Source organism: Diabrotica undecimpunctata, chromosome 1, assembly GCF_040954645.1.
Source record: "Diabrotica undecimpunctata isolate CICGRU chromosome 1, icDiaUnde3, whole genome shotgun sequence".
NCBI classification, from domain to species: Eukaryota; Metazoa; Arthropoda; class Insecta; order Coleoptera; family Chrysomelidae; genus Diabrotica; species Diabrotica undecimpunctata.
Genome location: NC_092803.1, coordinates 54,438,553 through 54,466,145, shown reverse-complemented (window position 1 = coordinate 54,466,145; position 27,593 = coordinate 54,438,553). Strand labels below are relative to the sequence as shown.

The 27,593-nt window shown below is 32.6% G+C and overlaps 1 protein-coding gene across 1 annotated transcript; it reads right to left on the bottom strand.

Moving 5' to 3' along the window:
• Window positions 1-1,120: 1,120 nt before the first annotated feature.
• On the bottom strand, window positions 1,121-26,637 carry LOC140447527 (trypsin-1-like). The gene is made up of 4 exons (XM_072540268.1): window positions 26,482-26,637; window positions 14,626-14,745; window positions 10,580-10,717; window positions 1,121-1,393 (listed from the first exon to the last, which is right to left on the bottom strand). The coding sequence occupies exons 1-4, from the start codon at window positions 26,635-26,637 to the stop codon at window positions 1,241-1,243; spliced, it is 567 nt and encodes a 188-aa protein (XP_072396369.1). The 3' UTR covers window positions 1,121-1,240.
• Window positions 26,638-27,593: the final 956 nt, after the last annotated feature.

Sequence of the window (27,593 nt, the reverse complement as noted above, 5' to 3'; positions counted from 1 at the left end):
TATAAATAGGGTTGGTACATATAGCAACGGGCTTATAATATTGGTCGAATAATAAAATATGTAAAAATGAAATGTATGCCTTTTTGACCAGAAATCAGTTCCAGATTTTGTTAAAACTTTGGAATTTTGGGGAAGATATTGAAGAAGACAGCTTATTATGCAAGTTTCAGACAATACTCTATTTGATATACGAAAAATTTCAACACACCAAAACATAAGCCAACATTTTTTGAAATACATATTCTAGTAAAACATTTACATATTTTGAGTTTTCTGAAAAAGTTTGTAATGCAAATAAATATATAGGAAATATATTTGAATTATATGTATTTATGTCCACCCATTTGGGTGCACATTTATGTCTACCTATCTTTTGTTATTAATAAAACAAATTAAACTTTATGTTGATTCTCCTTATGCTATTTCTCCACACCTCCTGATCTCGTTTACTCTCGTACCAAAACATATGCGACCTCGCCTCAAATAATTCTTATATTAAAAGTAAGACTTGCAAATTGTGGATTTAAAGATCTCTTCTTAGACTGTCACGGCTTTCTGCTGTCACAAACAACTTCACAAACTTTATTTCACGATTCACCACTTTATCTCGCAACGTCCACATCTTTCTTTCTTATCACAGGAGGCAACGTAACAACCTTTGGTAGGACATCTCCAGCGTGATTCCCCACTTTTTAACTTTTCGGCAAAATTGAATTTATAGTTATTCACGAATAAAAGAGGACCATCTCTTTTCGTTGCACTTTTTTTCAGCACCATACGTTTGTCGAAATTCTCCATAACGTTTCAAGAATAAATGAGTTTCATAACACAATTCAAGACTATAGCAATATAAACATTTTGAGAATATTTTCACAAATGAATAAACTCGAAGATTCGTACATATTTATATATTTAATATTAATTGCTTCTTCGGAAAGCATTACGAAAATTTATCTGATCCTTTGGACGAACTTGTATACCTCAATTTTAGGGGCTTGGACGAAAATGTATACCATCTTTTATGATACTCATTATTTTGGACGAAAATGTAATCGCCGATTTTAGCATAGAAGCATCTAAATTTACTATCGCAATATAAAGTAAAAAAGTAGATATGCAGCATATTTTTATTCAAATATTATTAGATGTACAATTTAAAAATTTTTGTGAACTAAATTTAGTTTTTTACAATTTTTTTAATTAATTGAAATTATTTTTACAAAAGTAGCAATATTTTATCTTAGATATCAATATTTTTGTTTATCCATGTTAGAAAATCTGTTACTTTGGTGTAAGCAACAGGAAAACCGGCAGTTCCACAGTCGAATCCAGATTTATAGGATACGATCCCAATTAATGTACCGTTTAACTCCAGTGGTCCCCCGGAATCAGCCTGTAACAATTTAAGAATAGATACTTCGTAGTACATACTTATATTAATTTTTAACGTAAAATAAAATGATTAAATGAGTTGAAATTAAAATTAACATGTTAAGGTATATAATTTACTGCACTTTCCAGATATGCCAGTGACACAAGCAAAACCTCATTTCATTCCATTGAAAATGGTAAAAATTATTTACCATTTTCAATGGAATGCTTATGAATGATTATGAATGGAATGGAATGAATATTTAAATGCACAAATTCCACATGCGCATAACAATCGCACCGCGTTGGCGAGAACTAATATTTAATTAATAATTCTACATGACAAACAGAAAATACATAAAATGCATTTAAAACTACAACTTAAGCTTCTGTTAAGCGTAATATGAAAAATACATCATTTACTAAAACCACAAGAAACCATCAAATACGTAGATAAGGTCTATCAAGGAAATATTAATAAATATGACATGACATTACTGAATGTTTTAACCTTGTTTAGGCCTGGGCTTCAAGGAACGCGGTTCTTCTTTTTTTTTCTGGAGTAGTGGGGGTGTGGTAAACGTCGATTACGTGATGTAGTTGTCAAGAAGTAGTGGACTACTAAGAAGCAAGGGGGAAAGCAGAAGGTGGCTTTGTTTATGTGGTCGATCTAGAGATCTAGGAGCGCACAAGAGGAAGTGGGAACTGCCTAGCATGCCAATTAAGGTACTTCAGGGGTTACCAGCCAAGTGGTTGGAACGCCCCTTTATCAGCGTTTGTGGTGCGCAGTTTTATCTGCGGTATTGGATGGGGAATGATTCTAAAATAACAAAATACTCATCAGGAAGTTCGTGTCCAGTGTTGTGAAAAAGTTTAGTTGGAGGGAAAGGAACTTTTCTAATGGGAAGCCTGGTGAGTATTTGCCATTTATGGTTGCAAGGTCTCTTTAGTGTTCGTTTTGCTCTGTTGTTCGAGCCAGCTATGGTTCTTAGGACATACTTCCTGCTGAGGGTTAGGATTCTGTCCTTGATTGGTGTTATATTGGCTAATATGTATACGTGGGCTGATGTATACTACCAATTCTTTCTCATGCAGTATCTTAGTATTCTGCGTTCAGTGGCCATGATGGAGTTGAGTTGGTGGGTCTTCAGAGAGACATGGACGCATGCCTTGTATTCGACGATCGGTCTAACAAAAGTTTTGTATGTGTGTAACAAGGTTTTGGAAGATGTCCTGCCCAGTTTACTGGACAGCACCTTCAGGAGGTTGAACCTCTGTCTCATCCTATCTAAGCTTTCCTAAACGTCGGCCTTCCAGTTAAGAGTCCTTGTAAAGCGAACTGCCAAGTAGAGAACTGAGGCTCTGAAGATGAGGTCTTCTCCTAAAAGTGATATCCTGCCCCGGACATCGCGAAAATGGAGAGATTTGAATAGTATTGCTTGTGTTTTGAAGGGATTTATGGTCACTCTCCATTTGCTGCACTATCTTATTATTCTGTCGAGGTAGTTTTGTGATCGTTAGAATACAGACCGTTGTCGCCCACGCTCCCTGTGAGAGCCCGAGGTGAGGATGGCCGTATCATCAGCGAATAATAGGAGAGACTCCGATCCTTGCTGTGGGCGGGGGATGTCACTATTGTAAACTGTGTATAATAGTGAAGCAAATATTGAGCCCTAGGGTACTCCAGCTTGTGGAGTAAAAAGAGTGGATAAGTGGTCAGCTATTTTCATCTTGATCGTCTGGTGAGAGAGATATGAATTGATTAACTTAACGAAAAGTGTGGACAGTCCACGAGGTGGAGTTTTTTAAACAGGCCTGTATGCCAGACCTGATCGAATGCCTTCGAGACGTCTAGGAATATGCCTATGACGTGTTTTCTTTCGTAAATTGATTGTAAAATAAAGGTTGTTGCTTCTACCAATGCATTTTGTGTGGAGTGACCAGCCCTGAATCCAAATTGGTAATCTGGAATTTGGAAGTGAGCGTCTAGGAATTCTACGAGTCTCTTCTTGAGGATCCTTTCGTAGACTTTACCTAGGGTGCTCAAAAGTGAAATAGGTCTATACGATTCAGGGTTGGCAAGGGTTTTCCCTTTTTTAGGGATCATGACTGTACTGGCTACCTTCCAAGGAATAGGAAAGTAACTCAGTGATAGAGATGCATTGATAATATTGGTGAGCAACGGGATTATATTCTGTGGAAGATTATGATGATATGATGGATGATATGATGGGATAATAAATATGACAAAAAATTGCATCTTACATATCAAAATTGTAAACAAAGAGTTTCGAATTACAAAAATTATACCCACATCTTCACTGATTCATTTAAGTCTTCCCAAGGCATAGGAGCAGCAGTATTCATAAACAACGATATCAAATATTTATTGAATAAGCTTTCCAGTTTATACAGTATCTAACATGGAAAACCTTATTCCATATTACGAGAGTCAAAATACGTGTCCAAGGCACAAACCAAACACTCTTTAATAATATATGGTTTACTCCATTTACTGAGACTCATATACCAAACCTTCACGGACAACACTATAGCCATATTCATCAAAGAAGTATTACATAGTCTTTGTAAAATAGAATTAAAAATAGTTTTCGTATGGGTTTCCTCTCAGTCTGAAATCAAAATGAAATCTGGAAATGAAAACGCTGATCGTTAAGCTTACATAGCTGAGCAAATACCTTCATTGGCAGAACAATCAATTCCAGCCCCGGATATAAAGCAAATATTAAAATCGATGACCATCAATTTACGGAAAAATAGACGATATCTACAAGCAAACTAAGAAAGATAAAAGCTAAGTTATCCTATATCCTACTTCGTTAGTCGTTCGAGCTGATTCGGATTCAAACCAAAAAGTTCAACTAATGTCTCTAAGATCTTCCTACTTTTAGTGATTCGAGCACAGACGTGCCCCCTGCTTTCGTGGCGAAGAACTAAAAAATTAAATAACTTGTTTTCTGTCCTCTTTTTTTCTTCTGTGCTCAAACCACTGAAAGTGAAAAGATTTCGGGGGCATTAGTTGGACTTTTTGAATTGAATTGGAGTCAGCTTGAACGACTGATAAAATTAAGACACTGAAATAACTGTTATATCGTTCTATTGATTCCGACGTGATTTAGACGTGAAAGTTTTGACTCATTTGTGCTCCGATTCCATAATATGTATATGTTTTTATGAAATTTGGAGCACCTTTGCAGCAAAAAAGAGCTTCATATGTGCTCGTTCTTGTTCAATATTATGTTCACACACAGCGTAAATTTTATTTAATAGGATTTCAACAAATTTTTAAAGTATGGCTCAATTGTTCTGTCTTATGAACTTTTATTAGTGTCTCTTGTTGTTGCATGGTTCGTTGCCACTCATTACATAATGTCTAGTTTGTTATCAATCAAGTTCCTTTGTCGTTACCCAGTGTCGATGCATATCTATAACTGTATAGATCAAAGCGTTTTTTATACAAATTAAAATTATCATGAATTATTATTTTATTGTTTTTTTGCAGTATTTCCGTAGCCAGATCTATTTTTCCTTTTTTTTTTTTTATCTTTTTGCGAAATAAATGATCTTTGTTTATGTATTTTTATTATATTGTTTCTGGATATTTCTTTTTCTACACGAAGTTTATTATATCTTGCTTCCATCCTTTTTTTAATTTAGTTTTCTTCGACACTGTTGTTTTTCAGGGAGAATGGGATATTTGTATTTATATTACTGTTTATGATCTGTAACTGTTTCGGTTTTTGTTCTTCTTAAGTTATGCGTTTTATTCTAAGGAAAGCAAATTATGATCAGACTGCCTCAGGAGAGGTTTTTATTAGCCTATTGTATCTGCGAAAGCGCCGGTTAATTAAACTGAAATCAATATAGCTACTTTCTATATTTTATTGCATATTTTGGAGGGAAGTCCATAGGTATAATGTTTTGTATAGATAATTATACCAAGTATCCGTAATTATGAATTCTTCTTCTTGTTAAAAGGATATAACTTGTTTTTCTTTGTCGTTAAGAGTACTAAGTGTACCCAGACGGTACTGTCCAATGACGCCTTCAGTTACTTTCTTCCCCAATTTAGAATTTTATTGCATTACATTGACGCCTTTGAGTGATTTTGTGTTTTTTGTCTGTTTTGTAGTAGTACGTCTTTGATTTTACAAGAAGGACACTTTAATTCATTTATTGCGATAGTCAACGCTGGGAGCGTAGATCTTTTTTTCTTCTTTTTCTTTATCTTCTTCTTTTTATTCTTCGTGCGACTAGGATTACTCCTGTTTGTCTGCCTCTTATTCTGTTTCAGTCGTTGTTGACTGTACATTATCTTTCCACCTATTTGGCGGCCTTCCAACCCGTTGCAACGGGTCTTCTGCTATACAGCTTGTTGTTTTTACAGATGATCGCTAATCTATTTGGTCCCATACGGTTTACATGTTCGTTCCAGTTTTTTTTCTTGTTTGTATCTTGTTAATATTTTGAATTTTACATTGTTCGCGTATACTTCTGTTGGTTTGTCTGTCTCTTAATGAGAGACTTGTCTGTCTCTCTCTTAATAAGCGTGTTATTGATCTTAATACTTTCATTTCGATATTGTTGATTTGTTGTTTCGTCTTTCTTGTATCGGTCCTTGTCTCCGCTGCATATGTTAGGATTGGTCCTACTATACAAAAACGGGTGTACATATGTGAAATTATAAATATAATTTCAGTTAATGAGGACTGTATTACATAGGGCTGGTTCAAATAAATTAGGATATGTGGTAAAAGGTTATACTTTATATTTAAGAGAGACTGGCCTATTATATCTTGAGTACTAATGTTATCAGAAGTGTTTTTATTGCGTCTGAGCTTGAACAATTGCAGAACTAAACGAAGTACTTATAGTTATTTCTTTCATCTCTTTGAACTGATTGGGGAGGGAGTCAGAGTAAAATGTATTTTTAACTTCTTTTTGGCCATTTATATTCAAATCAGTACTTTTAACAATGTATTTACTGGAAGTATTCGCCTTAAATTTTGTATCATCTTTAAAAGCCTGTTTAGCTTCCAGTTTTTCTTCTAAGAAACATAAAGCATCCATATATTTATCATAAGTAATATCTACTTCCTCACTTTCGAGAATAGTTTCGTCGTCAGCCAGGTTTTCCAAAGTATCCAAATACGATTTATAGGCTGCCCTAAGCTGAGTAATATATTCCCTAATTCTACAATTAGAGAGGCCTTGTTCATTTGAACTAACAACGTTCGCAATTCTGGCGATATTTCTTTGTGAAACGTGCATTGCATAAAAATATTCTGCAATTTCTGCCATTTTAAATTGAAGTATATTATAGTTATATAGAGTATAATAAGAGTGTACCAGACAGAAATGAATGATAAAGAGAATAAAACCTAGCGACTCTTGGAACGAGTAGAAAGAGCAGAGAAACAAATATGTATATATAAGAGTGTAATGAGATTATCAGTTTCTTGTTTTTATTTGTGTGAAAATTATATTTGGTATTGTGAATTTAATTTAAATTAACACTAATAGAGATATTTTAATTTTCATTGATTTAATACAGCAATTAATACGCAAATAGTTTCTGAGAGCAGAGATTATTGTAAAAATTTAGTTTGTGTCATCGAGCGATTTGAATAAAGCAATTATTATGCTAGGGATTAATGACAATAACAGCGGAGAATTCTTGTAAAAATTTATTATTCAGAACAATGGGAGAAAATCCCAAATTATTTACCTAGATGTGTACCTATGGCGAAGCGTGACAGAGAAAAATACAATTAGTTGGGATTATAATGAGTATCTTTGGTTGACAAAGGCTGGGATTTTTACTACGTCACAGGTATCTATCAATGGGTAATTTTACCTGACTTTCTAACGTCCTTTAACAATAGAATCAAAAAATTGGAATTTACACAGATAAGAATTATTAAACAACGATCTATCAATACATCGATTTATCAATACATATGTATACATATATATCAAAAAACATATACACATATATGGAAATACATAATTTCGAAGGACCAAATCTAATGAGATTTACAGCAGAGATAAGATTTATTTGAACCGAATTGGATCAAAATATCTTCAATCGAACATGAGATAAAACAGAGAGAATGAGGATTTACATATGACTCAAAAGTGTACCAAACTATGTAGAATCAAGATGTGAGACAGAGAGTGAGAGAGAGATTATGATATTATGATTTATATCCGACTCGAATAGACCACAATATGTACAAAAAGGGTGTACATATGTGAAATTATAAATATAATTTCAGTTAATGAGGACTGTATTACATAGGGCTGGTTCAAATAAATTTGGATATGTGGTAAAAGGTTATACAGATTATAGCGAATTAAGTTTATATAAAGTCTTACCAATTCTTCTGCTGCACATACACACACTCGCGGTATTTAGAGGCTTTCAGTCGCGGTTGTTCTTCATACGGGGAAACTGTCCGGTTACCGGTTTCTGAACACGTGTTTCGCGGTATTAACACTTAGATCACGATGTAGAGCACATTTGCGTCTGTACACGATTTAAAATAGTACTTGCGGTATTTTTCGCGTAACTATAAGCGAGAGAGATAATTAGAGTGGAGAAAAAGCTTGGTAAATCTGAACCAAGCGATAGGTAGCGATAGAGAGATTATACGTCTGCCTAGTAGGACTCAGCAGACGAAAGAGAGGACGACTGTTTCTCAATAGTCAGCAGTCAAGAGAGAGTGTCCGTTATCATCGAGAGACAACAGGCAAGAGAGTGTCTTTCTTCTTTGCTATCTTACAACTGTCTGTATTTCTAATGGAGTGGGGTTAAAATGTGAGTAGGAAGGATTGGAGAACGGGAAATAATTGTAAAATTGTGGTAGAATGGTAGCTAGTAATACAGCGAAAAATTTACATGATTTTTCGCATGTGAAAAAATTGAACACCTACTATTGTCTTGTATACTTTCATTTTGCTTTCCGTGGTCAGATATTTGTTTCTCCATATGGTTTCTTGAAGGCAACCTCTTAGTCTTGTCGCTTTTGATGCTTGCCTTGTGTTTTCTGTTCTTATATCCCTGTCACTAGTTATCTCTACTCCTAGGTAATTGAATTTCATTACTTGTTCTACAATTTTGCCGTCTGAGGCAAACTGAAGCTTCATACGTTTCTTTTTTCTCTTAGACTGGAAACTTCTAAAAATATACCAGATTAACCCATCGCTAGGGTTGGCTGGCGTGTATTGAATTCAGAGTAGAGGAATAAATCCGAGCCCATTCTAGCTTAGAAGAAGTAGGTCCTGCAAACAGATGCCTTCCTGTTATCCTGCCTACCATCTAAAATCGTCCTATTCTACTTGTGCGCAGTTGACTGTGGCACGTACCATACTCCGAAAGTGAGATAGTGGGATGGCCACTGTAGGGCTGACGACACTATCGGAGCACTACTTTCTCTTATCCATATCTTATCTCTGTCGTTGGTCCGGCTGGTTATTCTCTCCTTCTTTATTCTTATTAATTACTGTTTGAATGTAATAATGTACAATATTTTATCCCTTCTTACTTCCCGTGATCTTCACGGTCATCTCTATCACAGCAACAGGTTCATACCTGTTTTTCTATATATTCTGTTTCTCTTCACTGTCCATCTATTACACTTCAGCATTGTGTGAGTAACAGTGTTGAGAATTCACAGTATAGGCACTTATCTGTATCTGTCTTTCTGAATCTATGAAGATATGTCCTAAAACGCCCATATCCTGTGAGTACTTGTGTCAGGAAGTAATCCAGTCGCCTATAAATACAGTACACTTAGCCTCTTAGGCTCGGGATCAGCATCTTGGTCCACTGAGCAACATCTTCCCTGTTGTTTTCCTCCTTTTATCATCTTTCTGTTGATCTTCTCTCCTAGAGATGTCTTCGTTCTACTGCTAACACATTCAGTCATGCTAAAAATAGTTGATAGTCGACAAGGCCACCGCAGATAGAGTCCTGTAGATGCATGCTACTCGCAATAGACTTGTTCTGTCATATGATACTCGTATCATAAGCACTTTGTAGGTCGGTATGTCTATCGCCTCACTCCTCCTTCTTTCTGATTTAGGTCCTCCAATGTTAGGCATTACACTCCTAATCGCAGCCACACTCTATGCTGCCTTCTGGGATACCACCCGTATATGCTCCCATCTTCCGCCATATTGTGTAGTGTCACTCACTAGATATTTGACGCATTTTTTTGATGGTCTTTGTACTCCTGCACATTGGAGTTTCATCCCTTGTCTTTTCCGTTTACGCTTTAGAATTATGGCTTCGGTCTTCTCTGCTGCAAGTTGTAGTCCGTGATCTGTCATTTAGTCCTTCTCGACGTTGCCCTTATGTCTTATCCGAAAACAGAGATCCGGTCATATGCCAGGCTTCATAGCGTCGGACCCAAGATCGATCCTTGTGGGACTACAGCCGTTAAATCAACATGCGTGCCCTTCTCAGCCATGATATTTCTCTCGTTAAGATATTCCGCCATCACGTTTATCAGATAGTTAGGATACTTCCTCTCTTCCAGTGCCCGTATCACCTCTTTCCAGTACAGAGTATTAAATGAATTCCTAAGATCAAAGAGGAGCAGAGCTGCCCAGCGCTGTTCGTCCCCAATGTTGTGCAATGCCTCGATTACATACAAAATTGCGTCAACTGTGTTCTTCTCTTTACAAAAGCCGAATTGTCTCGGGGATAGGCCTCCTGATCTCTCAATCGTGTCGTTGATCCGCCCTCGCTGATCTAAATAATGTTTATATTTACAGGTTGTATTGTAAACTTTATTAATGTTACTCTCTCTCTATCAATTGCACGAGATTTCGTATTTAACTACTGAGGGATTTAGTAAGTATTATATCCAATGCTATACAAAACTACAAAAATACAAAACTGATGTAGAAAATTTTTAAAAGCAATGTTTAAGCTTTTTTTTTAAAAGAATCGATTAGAATACCATTTGTTCAACTTACAAGTGGGAATAATGTATCACATGCAGAAGATCACATACCTTAAGTAAATCTACTTTCTATTAATAACTACGGAAAATATAGTTTGTAAATTTAAAATATGTTGAGTAAAAATTAGACCATATATAAATAAGAAAAATAAGATATTATATATGTATAAATTTTAATTATGTTATGTATAAATTTTAATAAATTCATTTCTTACGTGACATGAACCTAGTCCTCCCTCTAAATTTCCTGCACAAATCATTCTTTCTGTAAATTTGAACAAACGTTGTTTACATATTTGCCTGTCAATTATGTTGATATTAACTTCCATCAAATCATCAGATACTGACGGGGACTAAAAAATAAAATGATTTAAAATTTTTCATCAAAACCGTTCCCAAATAATATAATATTATATTAACTATAAATATTTTTAAGTAGTATTTATTAGAAAAATAGACTAATTAATCAAATTATGGATGAAGTCATAAAAAGTGTCAATAAAGGAAGAGGATACAAAATGAGGGGCGATGGAGACGTTGAAAAAGAAGTAAGGGATGGAGTACAAGAAGCAAACAAATTAGTAGGATGCCTTAATAATAATATAGAGTGTAAGCGATACATTAACTGTAAGATAAAATCAAAAATTTATAAGGTTAGCATAAGACAAGTAATAGCGTACACATTAAAAAAAGACCCAGACTGCTAAAACTCAGTATGCTGGAAACAGCAGAAATGAGAGCAGAAAAATTACACGACACCCAATGAGTGACCGAATAAAGAGGGACCAGATAAGAACAAAATGTAATCTACACAGTATAAACAAGTGAATACTAAAAACAAAATAAAAATGAAAGAATCGCATCAGTAGAATGACATAAGAGCCATTCAAATAGCAAGAGACAAATCACAAGTGGCAGAAGAAGTATCGGTCTACCGCGCAAGAAATGGAGTGACAATTCTCTATAGAAGCAACAACACCAATAAATAAGCAAAATTTCTTATACTTTAAGAGAAATAATACTGGTAACCAGATACGACTGCATTTCGGAGTAAACTACGCGAAGTAGTTTTTCTTAGAGTGCCATAGGACTACTTATTTGTCATATCATGACTGTTTTTATTTTTGAAGTTGCTGCTCTAACAAATTAATCGATCTGCGTTTATACTAATCACGTGAATTCTTCAACCAAGAATTCTGACTTCGACCAACAGATCTTTTCAGATAGTTTCATTTAATATATATATATATATATATATATATATATATATATATATATATATATATATATATATATATATATATATATATATATATATATATATATGTTGAGGATGCAGTCAGTCTATTTTTCCCACAAGACAAATAAAACTCCTTGACTTACTGTCAAGCTTTCGAATTTATTTTCATTCTTTTATATTTAATATCTTTAATACTATCAAATTATCTAGTTATAATTATTAATTGTCTTACTTACTAGTCGTGAGATTACAGTTTATGTTGTAAATGGTTGTACTTTATGAAACGAAACATTAGACATACTTATATTAAATTTTTTTTTTAAATTTTTAAAATGAAGCTGAATTCTTTACCTGCGTTTTTACCCGACTACATGGGGATTTTAGGGGGAAGTCAGGTGGTAACAGTGGTAAACTTTTTTGCATCTTTTTGGTGTCTCAAAATTAATATGCTCGGCAAAATTCAGCTTGTTCGTATGATTTTTGGAGGTCAACTCTCTGACGACTGGACTAAATATACAGTGTGCAAAATTTTCTATTTTTTTTTGTAATAGAATATCCTGTATATTAGTAATGTATTTTGTAAAAACATCATAACCTTTTTTTTTGTTAAAGGTTTTTCACATATGACATGTTTCGTTTTTTAGTTATTTAGGTAAATATAGATTTTAAATTTTTGGAAATTTTTTATTAATAAATTATGTGTACACACCAAAATATAACAGACAAAAATTATAAAAATGATAATTTAATTTTATAAACATAAATCAAAACAACAAAGATGATACAGTAGGCGGTATAGTAGAGTATCACGAAGCTTCATACTGTGTTTTCTGTATTTTTTAAATTTAAATATTATTTAAAATTGAATAAAGCAATTTTATTATTTATTTGTTATTTTTTGTAAATTAAAGAAATCATATTTTATAAAATCATTTCAGTAAATTATTACCTACGTTTGTTTATTTTTACCAAGAGACATATATATATATATATATATATATATATATATATATATATATATATATATATATATATATATTGTTATGATGTGTTGTTTGTTTGAATGATGAGCAATGAGTATTTTTAATAATATAATATATAGGGTTTTTATCGCGGTTCTCAAAGAATTAGCTTGTAAGTACTTTTTTAAATTATCTTTATTATAACTATTATGAAACACACATATATATCTAACCTAGCCAATGTAAATTTAAAATAAACTATCTTTAAATTGATATTCTTATAAAACTAATTAAATTCTATAGACAATGTAAAATTTAAACAAACTATCTTCAAAATTGAAATTGTTATGACACTAACTAAATTATATTAACAAAATTTTGTACCTTTCTTTCACTGAATGCCTAAATGAACTGTTTTCCACTATATAGATTCTAATCATCACTGAATGTCTTCGTACTTCGGTTATCCTTGTTTTTGTGAAATTACTTTTTCCAATTATCAGCTTCTACCAATTTAAGATATAGTTTTCTTCACCAGCATTTATACACCACCAAGCAAACCAGCAAACACCATTTATATTTATTCTTCTTTTCAATATACCAATATCCAATTATTATAAGTTGATTTATACTAATCTCCAATCATAATATAATTTTAATTCCTTCCAATGTCCATCCAATATTCTTCTAATATACTTTTATAATCTTCAATAATTATTTGTGTATAATTATAAATGTGCATTAAATATATGCATAATTTTTAATCTTCATTTAACTCACTATATTAAACAATTTGATTATTTGTAACTGATTCACTGACTCCAACTAACTTTCATATTTCTTACTAAACTTTTCTGACTGACTTCTTGAAAATTCTGAACAATTTACTTCACTAACTAAATGTGTCTACTAACTTTCATAATAAACTGGCCTGACTTCTGACTAAAAACTCCCATCTTGAATCCAAATCACGAGTATTTATATCTTTTTGGATATTCTAGAACCATCTGGTAAGAGATCATGTTCCAATTTGTTCTATTTCTTCGATATGGATGTTCTCGAAAAATTATCTGTTCCATCCACCGACATAATCATTATTCCAGAATATTCGACCGTAAACAATGGTCACACTCTGCACTCTGGAGAATTCGTTAATGTTCCATTGATAATTTTGTTGACATTTAGGCTTTTCAGATCAGAATAAACATTTAAATCATTAAATATATATAAATTAAACATTTTAAACTAACATTATTATTATAACCCCACTTATATTCGTATTATGATTAATTTCTATCTGTCAATTTACTGTATAGTTGGTTGCCTATGCACATGGCTCACTTAAATATATTTACAACATTAAAATACAACTTTTTACACTTATTATATGCTAATTTATTAAAAATGCCCTCACATAAATATATTTTTATTATTAAATTCTCTAGTATATAACTTATTTAAAATAATCAAATACTTTTTTATATCTAATATTATGTAGTATATAACTTACAAATTAATTTTTTTAAACAATATCATTTCAATATATATATATATATATATACATATATATATATACATATATATATATATATATATATATATATATACATATATATATATATATATATACATATATATATATATATATATATATATATATATATATATATATATATATATATATATATATATATGAAATAAATGTCATATATTATGGCATGGAGCACAAATTAGTGAAACTTTTCACGTCTGAATCGGAATCACAAGAACAATATAACAGTTATTTCAGCATTTTGACTTTGTCAGCCATTTGAGCTAACTCCGATTTAAACTGAAAAGTCCACCTTCTCCAAAAGTCCCCAAAATCTCCCACTTTAAGTGCTTTTAGCAATGAGATGCTACCTGCTTTGGTGGCAAAGAACTAATCGATTAAATAAATTGTTTTCTATAGTTTGTTTTCTTATAAAAAAAATTACTAGTTTGTACTCCAATGCCATACTATATGGCGTTTATTTCATATTTTGTATTTTATAATATTATTATATATTAACATATTTACCCCTGGAACTGTATCTCCCCAACCGGCAGTAATAACTGGTGTTTCATTTGGTACGTGAATATCGTGTTTTGGTAGACGTATGGGTTGAACCTTAGATGAAAATACAACTTTTTCTGTTAACTAAAATAAATAAATTTATTAAATAATTTTAAAACAAAATACAAAAAATAATCCAATTAAATATAATGAAACCTATCGATTAATTAAAAAGAGAATAAAAGAAGCTGAGGGAAGAAGTGCCCTGTTACATGAGCAGTGCCAAGAACTAGAAGAAATTGAAAAAAAAATATGATTTTTTTAACATGCATAAAAGAATTAGAGAATTAACAAGACTCAGAAAAACACTTCAAAGTAGGCAACTAAGAGATGAAAATAATGCACTTATAAAAGATATAAACCAAAAAATGCAGAGATGGACTTAAATAAAATGGTGGACATATCGAACACTTACTTTGACAAAAAATTATGTTATTTAGTTTAACTATTTATTAATTTGGTTTGTAAACAAAATTTTTTGATTATGACTTTAATTTAACATAAAACGTAAAATGTTTGATGTAAAATCCTATTATTCTGTTTTTGTCAAATCCTATTATTAATTATCCTGCTGATATATTTATTTTATTTAATATTTCGTTAACCATTAACTTTAGTTAAAGGTATTTTATACCAAAATTTAGATTTATTAATGTTTTTGTCTATTTTTCCTTCGTTGCCTGGAGTAATTGCCTTAAATCAGAATTATGCAGCTGATTTTTAAAATTTTAAAACGCGATTATCCCGAAAACTGTTAAGTTTTAAAGTTATTAACAAGTATACCTTTTTTTGTTAAAATAATGTGTCTTTAATATTTTTTAACATAAATGGAGCTAACTCAAAGAGCAAAAAAGTTAACTGCAAATGTATGCCACATATGTGGCATATGTGGCGTCCTCTATCAGCTACATCAAAGTGTGCATCAAATTATAATTTCTTATATTTAAAAGTACCCAGTTGTAAATTTTTATGCATAAATCTTTACAAACATGAAAGTTATAGCGAAAAATAGAATTTTAAATTTTAACTTTAACACCCTGTATCTTTCTTAATATCAACATTTTATTAAAGAAAGTTGACTTAAACCGTAATATTTTAAAGTGTAGAATTTACGGTTTTCGTTTGTACAATTACTTAAGGACCACCCTGTATATATATATATATATATATATATATATATATATATATATATATATATATATATATATATATATATATATTGTAGGTAAAAGTGAAAATACATGAGTGGAAAAAATAAAAAAGGGGAAATTCAACGTTGCCAAACTTATTGGTTTTATTTGACCTGTTGTCTTTTTAGCATTTGAACAATGTTCTAAGATAATAGAATTTGGGCGAAATGGATTTAAATAGCAGCTTACTGTTTTTTATTGGAAATATGCCACAATTTTACTTAACATTACTTAACTACAATAAGTGTTATTTAACATTTTGATTTCCACTTCGGAAATAGTTTTATATAAATAAAATTTATTAATGTTTCGTATTTTAAGTACGATTTCCGAATTAAAAATCTAAACATCAAAATAAGCTTATTTTAAAGTCACATTGTGCCTTATTTCCAATAAAATAATAAACTACATTATAACGCCAACAATAAACAAGCTTCATACAAAATCATTTGGCAACGTCGCGTTGCAACATCAGTACCATTTCAACAACTTCAGAACCGGTATTCCACATGCGATAAATAAGAAACTAGAGGTAGGACGTTGAAATTTTTATCGTTAACGAAACTGAATCGTTTTTCGTAAACAAGTAACTAGTTGATTGTTACCAGTAGTTTCAAATAAACAAACATAATGGATATTCTCGTTTATGTGTATATTTATTGAAGTAAAAGAAACTAATGAAGGATACATTTATTATAACTTGAAAAATAAACTAAACAATACAAATAGTAAATCGTACATTTACATTCTTCCTACTTTCACTACACTGTCCGATAATCGAACGTTGGCGATCATATTGGCAATAATAACTTTGTTTACAGCGGCTCTAAATAAATTAGCGGTGGTCTCTTGATACCATTCCCGGAGATTTCGGAGCCAGGATGTTCTTCGTCGGCCTGGGCCTCTCTTTCCGGCGATCTTACCCTGTATTATGAGGTGTAGAAGGTTATACCTCTCTGGATGTCTCATGACCGAAATATTGTAACTTTCGAATTTTTATCGTTTTTGTTATTTCTGAGCTCTTTTTCATTCGATGTAAAACTATTTCATTTCTTATTTGATCAACCCAACTTATCCGCAATACTCGTCGATAAATTCACATCTCAAAGGCCTCTAATTTTTTTCATTACTGTCTCTGTAAGGGTCCAACTCTTTATCATCATGGATAAAATACCATCGTCCACAAAATGATTTGTAGAATTAAAAGGGCGATTTCTTGTAGAAGTTTTGGTCTAATTGTTTATGAAAAGCTGAAGAATTTTAGTCCTCAAATGTAAATTTTTGTAAATTTTTGATGTTGACCGGCCCCCAGACAATAGCTTCATTCATTGCATTGGATACTATTGGTCGTTCTAGTTCTAAAATTTCCTATTCGGAGACTTCATAATGTTGGGCAATGACAGAATCTATAGTAGTATATTCTTTTTCTTTTCTGGTGGATGCCGATACATCTCGTCCCAACGTTTTGGTATTTCCGGCCACAGTTTTTTTTTATTCTGTTCCAGAGTACTCGATTTATTTTCACTGTCACTCTAATCAGTTGGTTGGTACTTGTCCGAAAGCTACGTGTCGCTAAACTAATCCGATTCTTCATCTGACAGAATTTCTTGACAGAAGTTTTTGTTGCTATTTCTCGTACGACTGCATTAAACTGCTCTAGCCCACTCTCCTGCCCGAAATAATTCCACGGCAGCATTTAAGGCAAATGACTGTTTACATAAAGCTACCATAGTGCTGCATCAGTGTACCATCAGCAATGGAGGGCATAGAAATTACTGCAACGACAGATCTGTGTGTTTTACGTATACAAAATGTTCTTAACGTTTTAAAAACCAATGAGGTAGAAAAAAAAACGTCGATGTAGAAAAAGTCGTTTATTTAGATAATAATTTGATAATGGCTTTAAACATTTTTTACAGAGAAAATACGACAACCTTTTTCAATGAACTGACTTGTGAGGATTCCAGGGAATTTTTTAACTTTTGCAGAATGTCAAGCATAGATTTTGAATTTTTGCTTTAGAAAATTAAACCAATAATAAATAAACAGACTAAAGTAAGAATTCCAATACCACCAAAAATACGCTTGGCAATAACATTAAGGTGTTTAGCCACTGGGGACAGTTACCAAAGTTTACATTATTTATTTAAAGTATCATCACCAGCAAATTCGCTGATTATGCAGGAAGTTTGTAAAGCAATGAATATCACTTTTAAGGGCCAAATTTAAATTTAGAGGAAAAACCGCATCTGGTACATTGTGCTTTTTTTCGTGGTCTTTATGTGAAGAATCCTACAACAATCTCTCACTAGCATATAGCTCGAAAAACTTTAGTACTTGGTCATTCCTCCACTCAACCATAGCTAAAGAAAAATTTACCAAACCATAAACAAATAAGTCCGTGCACCAACAAGACAGCGAGCAGCATGTAAACATTCACTATCACTCGCAAGGCGTTTGAGTTCCGCCAAAAAAAAAAACACCAATGAAGGGAGCCTACGATAGCGGCAGTGGCATGAGTAATGGCAGCGCGAGCGACATATTTACATACACAAGCTGCCAACTTTCCTGCTTAATTTTCTGCTCACGGCCGCAGTAGTAAGCTGCATGTAAAGGGGGTATAAAAACTTCAGCACTTGGTTATTGCTCCAGTCAACCATAGTTAACGAAAAATTTACCACACAATAAACAAGACAGGTAGCAGCATGTAAATAGTCACTGTAAACACCAGCGAAGGGGGCGTACGACAGTGGCAGTGGCATAAGTAATGGCAGCGCGAGTGACGTATTTACATACTCAAGCAACCAACTTCACTACTCAATTCTCTGCTAACTGTCAAGGAAGAGAGCTTCACGTAAAGTTGTTATTAGAATTGCCGACATGTTATCAACAGGAATAGACAAGTCGTGATGCCACGTTGGACTCTCATGTCTCATAGGCATTTTGTGATAAAAATCTTGCTGGTGGCCGCGAGACTCCAACGTGGATTCACATTTTTAAAAATGAAATTTTAACCAAAATTCGCATTTTAGAGTGTTAGATTTTGATCTAAAAGTCAAAGAAAGAAATACTTTAAAAGAAAGTGATCAGCTAATGAAGACATTAAATAAATTTTATGATGACACTTAACCTGTTAACTTATATATATATATATATATATAATATATATATATATATATATATACATAAGCTGATTATACGTTTAAATTCATCCTTCGCCTTAAAAAACTTACTTTATACGATTGTCTTCAAAACAATGTGCAGCAGTGACAATAGTGTCGTCATTTATAAGAGATCCACCGCAGAAATGATATTTAGAAGCATTTAAAAAAGAAACCATCCATGGGTGGTCCTCTATTTTTGCCTTTGTTCCTCCTATTATTCGCAGGTCTTTACCTAGAAGTGTAAAAAATTTAAGAGTTATTCTTCGTTCACAAATTGTTGAGAGCACGAAATATGCCTCAAACTCATAAAACGGTCGTAAATCATAGGCGTTCCTAAGGTGTTTATTCATTAAATAATAATATAATGTTTTAATACTGTTATATATAAAATTGATAATATTTTAATACTAATATATTTAGCAAAAAAACAATTAAAACTTTCACGACTAATTTTGGTTATTATATTATATTAATAAAAATAAGAATTTAACCATTAACAATTTTGTAAATAAGAATACCTTATTTCAATACTAATCTTCGCGTTTAATCACTTTACTAGAAAACCTGGAATTCATATCCGAAGGTACTATTCATTCCAAGATAATTAAGATGGAATTCCCCAGATTTTTAATAATATAATTATATTCGAAACTTAACTTGAAAGGGTGAAGTTATTACGAATGAAAACAATTTTTTTGTTTAGTACGTTTTTGATCGCATGTAATTTACGGCTCGTCGGTGTTTCCGCGTCTACGGCAGTAATTAGCGTCTCGAATATTTCTTTTGCGAATTATATGCAGTGCGTGAGTGATTTTTTATTCCATATACCTACGAACATATACGTACCTTTCGCTCGTGCTCGTTTTGTTGGATTGTTTGTGATGGCTTCATCATCAAGTTTTACACCGGTACTGTTGCGTACAGTCAGTAAGTCTGTCTATTCACTAAGAGAGAAGACTATTGTCCTGAATGTTCACGATGCTCTGGTTTCTCAGAATCCCACAAACACTGTTCGCAACATAGTCGAAAGTTGTGCTAACATGACTGGCGTAGGAGAGTCAACTTTATATAGGTTCCTATCAGAAAGAAAAAAACACGGTATAGCTAACCCAAACACAAACGAACACTTAAAGAGAGGGAAAAAGCCTATTGAAATTGATGAATTTGCCAAAAATGGTATTCGAAGGAAAATTCATGGATTTTTTTTTCAAAAAAGAAATACCAAACCTACACAAAATTTTACAAGAAGTTAGAGACGACTCGGATTTGCCTCATATCGGACGAACCAAATTGTGGCATGTTTTAAAAGAATTCAATTTCCAGTGGGAGAAATCAGACCGAAAATCACTTTTGATTGACCGGGAGGAGAAGATGATGTTGGAGAAGAAATTATCTAAGATTCATACGAAAATTCCGGGTCGAAGAAAGGCCCATCTTCTACCAGGATGAAACGTGGGTAAACTCAGGTCATACTCTAAAAAAAATTGGTCAGATAAAAATATATTAAGCTCCAGGCAAGCCTTTATGGAAGGTTGGTCTACTGGTATCTCCCCACCTTCTGGTAAAGGCAGTAGATTAATAATTTCTCACATTGGCAGTGAAAAAGGATTTTTTAAGCATGGTTTGTTGGAATTTCATTCCAAAATCACAAAAGACTATCACGAGATGACAGCTGATGTTTTCGAAGACTATTTTGAGCAAATGATTGAACACATACCACCAAATTCAATTATAGTATTAGATAATGCACCTTATCATTCACGATTAGTAGAAAGACTTCTAACGAATGCGTGGAAGAAACAGGATATTCTTGACTGGCTGCGGAATAAGTATCTGCCTTACGAAGATGGAATGGTAAAAGCAGAACTTTTAAAAATGGCCCGGCAACACAAATCTAAGTTCAAGAAATACGTAGTTGACAAAATGGCGGAAAGGCGAAACATCACAGTCTTTAGACTTCCAGCCTACCACTGCGAAATAAATCCAATTGAACTCATTTGGGCACAAATGAAAAGTTATGTGGCTAGAAAAAATACGTCATATAAAATACAAGCTGTACGTAAATTGTTATAAATACGAGTCTTTATAACATATTACAAAACAAAACTGGAAAGATGCAGTAAGACATGTAATAGAAGAAGAACAAAAAATGTGGGATCTTGATAACATAATTGATGCGACCGTAGAGATTATTAACCTAATTATTAACCCTCAAGACGACTTAGATTCCGAAGTTGATCCTATTTATTTTGAATTTGAATAGTTTTCTAATCGTAATTATATAAGGTAAGTAATAGTAGTTGTAATCGTAAGGTATTAAAGGGGAAAGGCGCAAAATGTCGCCTGTCAAAATGTTCAATGTGTTTTAAATGTATCCGTTTTTTTTTTCAAATCCTGAGAAAACTAAAAAGCATTTTTGAAAAATTTAAAGGCAGAATTAAATATTTTTTAGAATAAATAAAAAGTTTCTTTTGCATGCAATATTTTCAATTAAAAATTATACTATATTTTCTCTTTTATTTTCACCCCTGTTACATAACATATTAAAATAAACATTGTAAAAGTTTTCAGGGACTTTCTGCCCTGAGTAATAATGTAATCTTTCATTCTGCGTTTAAATTTTTCAAAAATATTTATTAGTTTTCTCCGGATTCGAAAATAATGGATACATTTAAAACACATTGGAAATTTTGCCAGGCGACATTTGGCGCCTTTTTCCTTAATTAAATAAATCTATCTTTTATAAATGGCAAGAAACTTTTTATTTTTGAAAAAAATAAATAAGTTTTATTAAAAAATACAATTTACATAAGTAAAATTTAAAAAATATATTTATTTAGTTCAAATAAATGTTTCAATCATATACTCTACGACACTGGTCATTCATTTCTAACCATTTAAAATACCCCCGTAATAGGATTATAAGGTATTGTATTCCGTCAGATATAAGGTGGGTTAGTCGAAAACGTCTTAAACCGTCAGTTTTAGGTTGGTTTTTACTATTATATCGTATTACCTATCCTCTCTGTATTTTAGTTTTCTAATTAGGGTTAAACTTGTAGTAAGCTATCAACAAATTGTGAACCGGGTATAGTTAAATTTAATTTCAAATAGGAAGATATTAGAAAAGGTATAAATTTAATTTATCGTAAGAATAATTATTAATTTCAATGATTATAGGATCTTTGTTTAAAACCTTCATTAAAATTTTAACTATAACTAGAAAATGTTTTGTAGTAGTGCATAATTTCCGCTTACACTAAAATAGAAAAATGGACGGAATAATGGTTCTAGTTTAAAACAAGAGGCTTAAAAAATAGCAATGGAGCATGCCGAAGGAATCACTATTTAAGTTAGAACTTGCCTCAGCAAATATTGAAGAACTGCGACAAAATATCTCTTGTGTTAGGACAAAAGGACTAAAGTCAATTTTTGGCCAAAATGAGTTATCTACACAACATGAGTTGAAAATTGTGAGGAAGTTGGTTCTGGTAAAAAAGAATTAAGTCTATCTTAAAATACATATGGTTATATATAGGGTAAATAAGGTTAATATTAAGACTGATTCAACGAACATAAATTAGATTCACAATTTTTGTTTAAGCAAACGAACATATGTAACTTAAATACCTTTTAACGAAAGATTTTTTGTGGTTTTGTCGGATAAAACTTATAAAACTTAAGTCCTCTCTATCAATATAATGCGTTGGTTTAGGTGTTTCTGACATTAATCTTATTGACCCTGCTAAACACCGATTGGTGATTGATATACGCTAAAAGTAACGTGACTTTATCTATTTCTAAGTGTGTTTATTTTTACAATAATGTCTAAATGTATCTGATTTTATGTAGAAATAACGTATAGTGGTAAGTAAAATATAATAAAAATATAGCTATATACATTGTAATTAAATAGAAATTTTGAAGTTATGACTGAGAGTATATTACAAATTATTAGTTTTATTGATTTTAAACATATTTAAAGCCAAATATACTCAATAATATACACTTCTCCAAAAAATTAACGCACCATTTCAATAAATCAATTTTATTTGTAAACAGGCAAAAAATAAAAAATTAAACTTCGCCAGATTTATTCTATATTTTATTAGTAACTATAACAATTTGTCTAATCATCAGAAAATGTTGAAGTACAGGAGAAAAAAAAAATAAAACGGAAAATTCTAAAAAAATAATGATAAGAAAAGTAAACTAAGATATGAAAAAAGTCTTAATACCGAGTGTTTTCACCTCTACTACGTATAACAGCCTCACATCGTAGGCCGATATTTAAAATTAATTGCCGTATTTCATTTTGGTCTAGTTCTCTCGAAATCTGGATCAGCCTCTCTCCCACTTCCTGTAAGTTGTTTGGTTGGATCGGTGTCGCTCTTAATCGCCTAACAAGGATATTCCCGAGATTTTCAATCGGATATAAATCCGGACTCTGTGCTGGCCATTCCATAGTGTTAATTTCTACCTCTTCTAGATAATTTCTGACGACCTGTGCAGCGTGAGGTCTGGCATTATGTTGCATTAGTAAGAAATTTTCACAGATAAAAGGAGCAAATGGTACTACATGTTGCTCCAGGATCTCCAATATGTACCTTTCAGCTGTAACAGTTTTATTTTGTATGACCACTAGGACCGTACGTGCGTTCAAAGAAATACCACCCTACACCATAACGGGTCCTCCACCAAAAAATGTAGTGTGTGAGAAGTTACACTGAGCGTATCGTTCGTTGGGTCGTCGCAACACACGAACACGTCTGTCGTTATTGTACAAACAAAATCGGGATTCATCAGTAAATAGCATTCGTTCCCGGTCAGCCTCTAACCAATTAACGTGTTCTCTAGCAAAATGTAGTCTCCCCCTTCGATGCTCTGCAGTTAATAGAGGACCTCGGGCGGCAATCCTAGGTGTTAAGTTGTATTCCTAAGTCGCTGGCGAACAGTTTCAGTACCAATTTGTATAGCATGCACGTCTCGAAGCTGAATTTGTAGACTTCGATGTGTTACAAAACGTTGTTGGAGAGCAGAAATTCTTAAAAATGGATCTTGAATAGGGGTAGTTACCCGGTTTCGTCCTTGCCCTGGTCTGGGAGTATGATCCCCTGTTTCGAGGAATCTTTCTAACACCCGTGAGACGGATGTGTGGGACACATTAAAACGACGACCAATTCTTCGGTAACTCCAACTTTCTTCCGACAGTATCACTGCTTGGGGACATTCATCTCGGGTTAAATTACGTGATTGACGCTCCATAATAAACACAATTAACAATAATCAACAATTAAACAGTACCCAAATAAAATTCGTGAACACTTGAAAATTTTTTGCAAAAAAAACTATAGCGATAAAACACAGTCAATAAATATAAAGTGTACGAATAGCATATACAAGGGGCTTGCAAAATATAACATTACAATGAAAATTTTTATTAACGCTAATAAAATAATTTAATATTTCAATGCGGTGCGTTAATTTGTTGGAGAAGTGTAATTTATAAACAAGTTTAAAGCATAAGTAACCTTTTTAATAATAATGTTATCACAACTAATAAGTTAAGTAATAAACTTCTCAATAAATTGGGTATATAAAGTAGGTAGAAAAAACCTTTGTCTAATCTATAATTATTTTCTTTTTAGAAGAAAACATTGGTGAAGATCTTAACGAAAGTGAAACACTGCCAGGAAAAAGAGACAAACTTACAGAAACTAGCATAGATGAACCAGTTTTAACTCGTTTGGCTGATTAACAACTTTAATTGACACAAATATAATATCTGAAGAGAAAAACACTTCGAACAAAATAATATAAATATTATAAATTAATGATTTTTTCGAGATAAATGAAATAGACGATGATTATTATTGGGATGGTTATGATTCTGAAAAATATCCGTCTTATGTTAATTCAGAGTATTACTCTGCTAGCGGCGAAATATCAGATAAAAATAAAGAAATTCCCGAATTACTACCACAAAAAATAAAAATTTGCTACCACATAGACCATCATATCATATAACTGCTGAAAGTGCGTACCACATACAGTTCGTCGAAGTTAGCTCTGTCTTTCAGTTGCTCTAGTGATGCAAAAAATAAACAGAGAACGCATTCGGAGTAAAGAAGATAGCAACTGCGTTCGGATTATACTTACTTACTTACTTAATCAGTAGACCCATTTGTACCTTTCGGTGTTGGGCCGTTTAAAATACAATTCATTAAATTACAATATTTGACAGTCTTCTGAGGTGTCCTAGCTCTTAACGAACTTTCTCCATTCCTTCCTATTGGATGCCATCTGTGTTGCTTCCTGCCAAGTCTTATCCTTACTTTGCAGTATCTGCGAGATGTCACTGTTCCATTCTTTAATGGGTCTTCCTCTTCTGTTCTTCCCTATTGGTTTGGCGTCTCACACTCTTTTTACTTGTCCATTATTGTCCATCCGGGTTTGATGTCCGAACCATGCCAATTTTTTGATTGACTCGAGTATCGGTTTGATTTTGAGTCTTTCTCTTATTTCTTGATTTCTGATTCTATCAGTTCTGTTTACTCCTATCATTCTTCTGAGGTATTTCATCGCTGCTGCCTGAATTCTGCTCTAATGTCTTTTGTATAATATCCAATTTTCTGCCCCATATGTCACTGTAGGTCTATTTATTGTTTTGTATATTGTCATCTTGGTCTTTGTTGATATTTCTTTGTTATTAAGGAATCCTCTATTTAGTGCTGGAATAGTTTTCCTGTGTTTTCCATTCTGTTGTTAAGTTCGTCCTTGATGTCTTCTTTGTTGTTGATTACTGTTCCTAAGAATTTGTATGAATTTGTCTGTATTATTTTTTGTTGGTCTATCATTATTTCTATTTGATCTTCCGTCCCTTGTTTCCTTGATATTTTCATTACTGAGTCTTCTCTTTGTTTACGTTTAAGTTGTATTTGTTTGCTTCTAGGTTCCATTTCTCTAAGTTGTATTTCAGTTTTTTTGTAGTTTCCGCAATTAATACTATGTCGGATTTTAAAGTTATTTTATTATGGAATTACGACCGGGGAAGGGTCAATTGAACTCAATAGGTATTGAAATTTAAATAATTAGGAGTAATTATTCCACGTAATAATATGTGAGGAAAATTATCGATTTTAATTGTTTTTAAATATGAAATATATTGTAAAAAATTGATATTTAAAAGCCAAATTAATAATAAAATCATTTCAAACTTTGTTTGCTTTTACAGTGGAATAGATTTAGATTTATTTTATTTCATTACGTTACACATATAAACCTCTTATGCCCCTCAACGTAAGACCATTTTTGGTCTACAAATTCCGAAGAATTTCCTTGTCCATATTATCCAACTTAGTTTTGGTCGCACTTTTTTGTATTTTAATATTAGGTGTATGGAACAAATTACTATCACCATCTTCAACTGATCTTATTTCCTTTAAAATTTGCTTTACAGAACTAACACTAACACCAGTTCCTCGCAAAACACGTTCTTGAATTTTCGTTAGTTCTATTATCGGATGTTTGGCCTTCGCTTCTCGTTTCATAAAATATATCACATTTGCTATAATTTCACGAGGTTGACCACTCAAAACTTTACGATGACCTTTAAATTCCATAGTAACGGTACCGGATTAATAAGTCCTACACCAGTGTTATTGATATGCGTCTGATTTGTTTGCTTTTGCTAACAAAATGGAACTGAGTATATTCGGGCTACTGACGGATCCTCCCCTCCAAATTTATATTCTTGTCAGAACTCAGAGACATTGGTATTCTTGACGAGCTGTACATAGGTACAACAAGTATTAAAGAAGTACTCCAGAAAACTCTTCTTCTTCTTCTAATGGCGCTACAACCCTTTGTGAGTCTTGGCCTGCTTAACAATGTTCTTCCATTCTGCCCTGTCGGATACTTTCCTTCGCCACTGCCTGATGTTCATGGTGTTAAGATCCCTCTCTACGTCGTCTATCCATCTTTTACGGGGCCTTCCTCTTGTTCTGTTTCCTTGGGGCTTCCATCTCTGGACTACTTTTACAGCTCGATTATCTGGCATTCTTTCTAGGTGAGCAAGCCAGTTTAGTCTTTGTGATTTTACAAATCTGACAATATCTGCGCTCTGCATTAGTTCATCCAGCTCGTGGTTCATTTTAATTCTCCACGAACTATCGCTGCATTGGGTTGGTCCAAATATCTTCCTTAGTATTTTGCGCTCAAATATTCTCAGTTGATTTTCATCAGTGGTTGAGAGGGTCCACGTTTCACATCCATATGTGACCACTGGTCTAATTACTGTTTTGTAGATTCTCAGCTTAGACTCACGATTCAGTAACTTACTTTTCATTAAGTCTTTGTATGCATAAAAGAACTTATTACCGCTAAGAATCCGTGCTTGTATTTCTTGACTGATGTTGTTGTTGTCATTTATTATTGAGCCTAGGTAGGGAAAAGTGGAATATTTGTAGGTATGGTTGTCTACCTTCAGATTCTCATGTTCATTCGATTTTGTGCACTCCATATATTTTGTTTTGCTTTCATTTATATATAGACCAAATGACGCACCTTCTCGTTTCAG